At 40.6% G+C, this 4,694-nt stretch overlaps 1 protein-coding gene across 3 annotated transcripts; it reads right to left on the bottom strand.

The window, feature by feature from the left end:
• Nucleotides 1-216: 216 nt before the first annotated feature.
• On the bottom strand, nucleotides 217-4,253 carry LOC134023010 (uncharacterized). Of its 3 annotated transcripts, XM_062464992.1 has the most exons (8): nucleotides 4,180-4,253; nucleotides 3,716-4,063; nucleotides 3,508-3,625; nucleotides 3,037-3,115; nucleotides 2,739-2,856; nucleotides 1,413-1,611; nucleotides 1,151-1,327; nucleotides 217-851 (listed from the first exon to the last, which is right to left on the bottom strand). In XM_062464992.1, the coding sequence occupies exons 5-8, from the start codon at nucleotides 2,763-2,765 to the stop codon at nucleotides 637-639; spliced, it is 618 nt and encodes a 205-aa protein (XP_062320976.1). In that variant the 5' UTR covers nucleotides 2,766-2,856; nucleotides 3,037-3,115; nucleotides 3,508-3,625; nucleotides 3,716-4,063; nucleotides 4,180-4,253; the 3' UTR covers nucleotides 217-636. The 3 variants fall into 3 exon arrangements, with proteins under 3 accessions (XP_062320976.1, XP_062320825.1, XP_062320899.1); XM_062464841.1 differs by lacking the exons at nucleotides 2,739-2,856; nucleotides 3,037-3,115; nucleotides 3,508-3,625; nucleotides 3,716-4,063; nucleotides 4,180-4,253 and adding an exon at nucleotides 2,389-2,493; XM_062464915.1 differs by lacking the exons at nucleotides 2,739-2,856; nucleotides 3,037-3,115; nucleotides 3,508-3,625; nucleotides 3,716-4,063; nucleotides 4,180-4,253 and adding an exon at nucleotides 2,389-2,493 and having other exon boundaries at nucleotides 1,154-1,327.
• Between the last annotated feature and the right edge of the window lie 441 nt (nucleotides 4,254-4,694).

Below are 4,694 nucleotides of genomic sequence, written 5' to 3'. Positions count from 1 at the left end.
AAGGCTGCATTTACAATAAATAATATCTGAACATCTTTAGGTAGGTACTTACCGCCAACTTCTAAAAAATACAATATAAAAATACAATAGGACAACATCGTGCAAATATGGCAACGTGTCATTGTGCAGATAAAGTGTTAAAGTCAGTGTGAGCCCTTGGCCTTGAAGAGGCCAGCAGTGGATGGGTAGAAACTGTTTTTGTGGTGTGTGGTATTGGTCCTGATGGACTGCAGCCTTCTGCCGGAGGGGAGTGGCTGAAACAGTGTCCAGGGTGGGAGGAGTCGTCCACAATCTTTCTCGCACGCCTCAGGGTCCTCGAGTTGTGCAGGTCCTCGAGGGTAGGCAGATTGCAGCCTTCTCAGCAGTGCGGATGATGCGCTGCAGTCTGCTCTTGTCCTTGGCAGTGGCAGCAGCGTACCAGATGGTGATGGAGGTGGTGAGGATGGACTCAATGATGGCTGTGTAGAAGTGCACCATCATTGTCTTTGGCAGGTAGATTTTTTTCAGCTGCCGTAGGAAGTACATCCTCTTTCTTGGTGAGGGAGCTGATGTTCAGTTCGCACTAAATTAATTCCTTTTGTTGGCAAAGTAATAGGAAACGTACACATACATCCACATATTTACACATCCACATATTTACACATGTTCATCACTGTCATCGGAGCTCTCATGATGAACCTCTATAGGATCCCCCAGTATCTCCTCGGGCACGTCCTCAAGGAGAGAAGCAGCACTTGGTCCTAAAGCCTGGCTGTAACTCAAGCACACAGCCTGGAACCTCTCTTGCACATCTGCAAGTTTTTTCTTCAGAAGACACAGTAGCCCTCGATGACCCTCGTCACTTAAACCGTCTAGAAGGAAAAATCAAAGAGAGGAATGACAATACTTCCATGAAGTTAGTGTTGTTCAGCTAGTCATAACTAACTTTACTGAAAATCTACAATACAGATCATTTATATTCAGCCACAAGGAATCCATAATGTAACTCTTTGCTATTTAATATGAACTATTGTCCAGATTTGACTGATAAACTACTTCCTTGTTGCAAGAACGGGATCATTTGGTTTAGTACAAAGGATCAGCCTTATGTACAACACATAATATCCCCAAAACGGTTGCTACAAGGGGATAATAAAAGTTAGCTTCTTACCACTGTTTCTGCCAGAAGACATCTCTGATGTTATTGCCCTAATGCTCTCTGCCAGCCTTCCAAGATAGGTGCAGTGCTGTCTCATCTCCCTCATCAAAATGATCTTTTCCTCTTGGAGCCTCAGTGTAGACATGTACACGTCAAAGATTTTCTTTTTGGTGAGGATGTTGCTGGATTCTGAAGTCACACAAATAATAAAACAGTATTTTAATTTGGCTTAATTATGCACACAGACACAATAGCCTTAGAAATTGTTCCATACCACTGTTGTTCACTTCCCATGGCCATATGAGACTGTCTGCCCCACTGTCTCCTCCCACCACAGAGAGTCCATTCTCCACCTTCTCCTCGGCGATGCGTTCCTCATCTGGCACCTGTTCATTGTAGCACTTGATTGAATCGAAGAGTTCTCTTCTCATCCCCCAATTTCCTTCGTCACAAGTGGCGAATTTTGTTGCTGTCTATGGTTACAAAACACAGGAAACATGATGCACAAGTAAAGAATATATTGTGCTTAATAAAGTTATGCATTGTGCTTATTAAAGTTCTGTCTTATGATCTGAGAAGTGTGCTCAGGCTTAAACATTGGGTCTCACACTGAGTGTGGGAAGCAGGCTGTTCTTTGTGTCTCTATCTCTTCATTTTCAGAAACAACCTTGAAACTGGGTGGAGATGGCACCCGAGCAGGTGGGAGGCGTAGGCAAGAACAACTCCCTGACGCACGAGAGAACAAGCTGAACCCTTTTTGATACTTGTGTTTCAATTGCATTGTATATAATATGCTGGGGCAGGGAAAGATAGCCAGTTGGACTTTGTGAACCAGCCCAAACTCTGTTGCGGGTAGGGAAACTTAGACAACCCCAGAGCTCTGTACTTGTTGATTTCCAACTGCTGCATTAAAGCTGATATTATCGGACCTCTGCGACTCCAGACCACTCTTTCTAGAACACAGATTTGTGTCATTGAATACCATCATTACATATTGGAATAGACACATAGAATAAGAATCCTTCACAAGCATGTATATGCAGATCAGAAAGTTAAATGCAATACTGTTAAGACAAATAATTAGAAATTAAATAACAACTAATACATCAAAATGTAAGAAAATACATAAAAGGCATATCATATCTGTAAAATATAAAAAGGCGAGACAATTTAAAACTAAGAACATGAAGACACAGAAACAAGCCAGATAAAACATCTGCTGATGATCCTAATCAACTTTATCAACATACCAGTGTGATTATAAAGGCTGGCTTTTTTTTGATGAACACCAAGAAACATTTGTTCGATTGCTTTCTGAAGATGATGTTGGTCATCAGAGCTGGTAACTACAGCATATTAAACAAAAACAATATAAGTCAACAATTTTGATGTATTGAAGGTTGTACATTCAAATTGTTTCACGTTCAATGCATAAAGCACTTCAAGTTCCAGGCACTCCAAAATAAAGGAAAATGTAACGAGGAAGGATATGTTAAAAACCTTTACTGTAATGGCTAAATCATTAAACAAGAAGGAAAATAACACTAAATCAATCACACAACAATATTTTACTTTCAATAATGTCCATAAAAAATTATACCATCAGTAGCCCACTGTGTAACATCATGCACCCACTGCTGCACGCTGTCCTCAGGACACCCAAGCTCACTGGTCAGAGCCACCATTCTCTGAGCCTCAGATTCTGCCTTTTGGAAAGTCTACAGTAAAAACAACAAACACTAGATTTTTGACTTTGCCATCTTATTGTCATCTTCCAAAATTGAATAAAATCATGAAAAGCATTGTATATATCTGAGACAAATTGTCCAAACAGGACATTTGTTCTATGTTAATCTGGTTAGGAAACCTGATCTTGACTAAAGTTATCTGGTCAATACCTTGATGTATCTGCGGGATAATGCAAGATGAAGGCCATCCTGCTTCCGTCGGTTCCACCCAATTGCATGTCATTCCGAGCTTTTTAACCGCATAAATTATGTGATATAGGAAAGTTCCATTAATGGTCATGGTATGTTGGTATGACATAGTTATGCATGTAATGCAGTTTTATTAATGTATTGTCATATCAACAGAATATTAAGAGCTTTCTCTCATGCAATCTCACAGAAAGTATTAGACAGAAAGAATAAAAATAAGCAACACTTAGGGAGTCAGATGGCTGAGCGGTGAGGGAGTCGGGCTAGTAATCAGAAGGTTGCCAGTTCGATTCCCAGCCGTGCAAAATGACGTTGTGTCCTTGGGCAAGGCACTTCACCCTACTTGCCTCAGGGGAATGTCCCTGTACTTACTGTAAGTCGCTCTGGATAAGAGCGTCTGCTAAATGACTAAATGTAAATGTAATGACGTACCTGATTTGGTCATGTACTTTGTTGTGAGGGCACAACGAGACAGGTAGCTGTTTACCATCTCGACCTCCTCCCCTGCAGTTGTGCCAGCACCCTCCTGGTTTTTTCCACTCCAGACTATCTAACAAAGTGTGAAACTTATATTACAATCATATACATTATAAGTTATAAAAAATATATTTCAAATGGCATTATAAATAATATGTTGTACCTCACACTTGGTTGAATGGGCCTTGGTATGCATTACAGACAGGAATGGCTTCATCTGAAGAAGAGGTTTGAGTTTCAACATGGAGACTGCCATTTTCTCTAGGTAGGGCCAATACTTGCACGCTATGTCTGTGCAATAGAACTGCCCATTGGTGGCTGCCTGAAGCTCCTTCTGCAGGAACAGTGGATATGCAAATATTTCCCCTCTATACATGTTGAGGGCCTTGAGTAGCACTCCGTGTCTGCAAACAGCCACCTCAAGGCCCTCTTCATCCAGCTTGTTTGCTCGTCTGGCAGTCTCACGTGCAGCAGACCACTGACTGGCTCCACAGCTTCCTGTGCCAGGATTCTGGATGGCAAAATAATTACAATAAATTAGAATTTAGTAATAGAAAAATAATACATTTCAAATGTTTGGCCACACAAAGCGAGGATGCATCATGATATACAGTATATTTGACTAACACTTTTCATGTTACTCCTGATATCCTCAACAAATTGGTGCACATCGATGTCTTTGGCAATGAAGGTCCCATCAATAAAAGAAGGAAAGTCTCAAACTAGGAATCTAATGGCTAAATCTTGTCAGTAGCATGGATTAGGTGATTTACAGGTGATTTGAGTCAGTGTGGCCTGTTTTAGGCTGAAATCTAAGTCAAAGTCATGTAATGTGAACTAGTACAATAAATCACCATGCTACTCGCAAGATTTAGCCATTAGATTCCGAGTTTTGAGACTTTCCTTCTTTTATTGCTTTAAAGTGCTTTTCAGCTCCTGAATAGCGTTTTCAAGGCATTTACAATGTTTGGCATTGTCCTAGTTCACATTACATGGCTTTGACTTATATTTCAGCCTAAAACAGGCCACACTGACTCAAATTAACTGTAAATCACTTAATCCATGCTACTGACAAGATTTAGCCATTAGATTCCGAGTTTTGAGACTTTCCTTCTTTTATTGGTTTAAAGTGATTTTCAGCT

This window comes from Osmerus eperlanus, chromosome 1 (assembly GCF_963692335.1).
Source record: "Osmerus eperlanus chromosome 1, fOsmEpe2.1, whole genome shotgun sequence".
Lineage (NCBI taxonomy): Eukaryota > Metazoa > Chordata > Actinopteri > Osmeriformes > Osmeridae > Osmerus > Osmerus eperlanus.
This window is presented reverse-complemented; position numbering and strand designations above follow the sequence as displayed.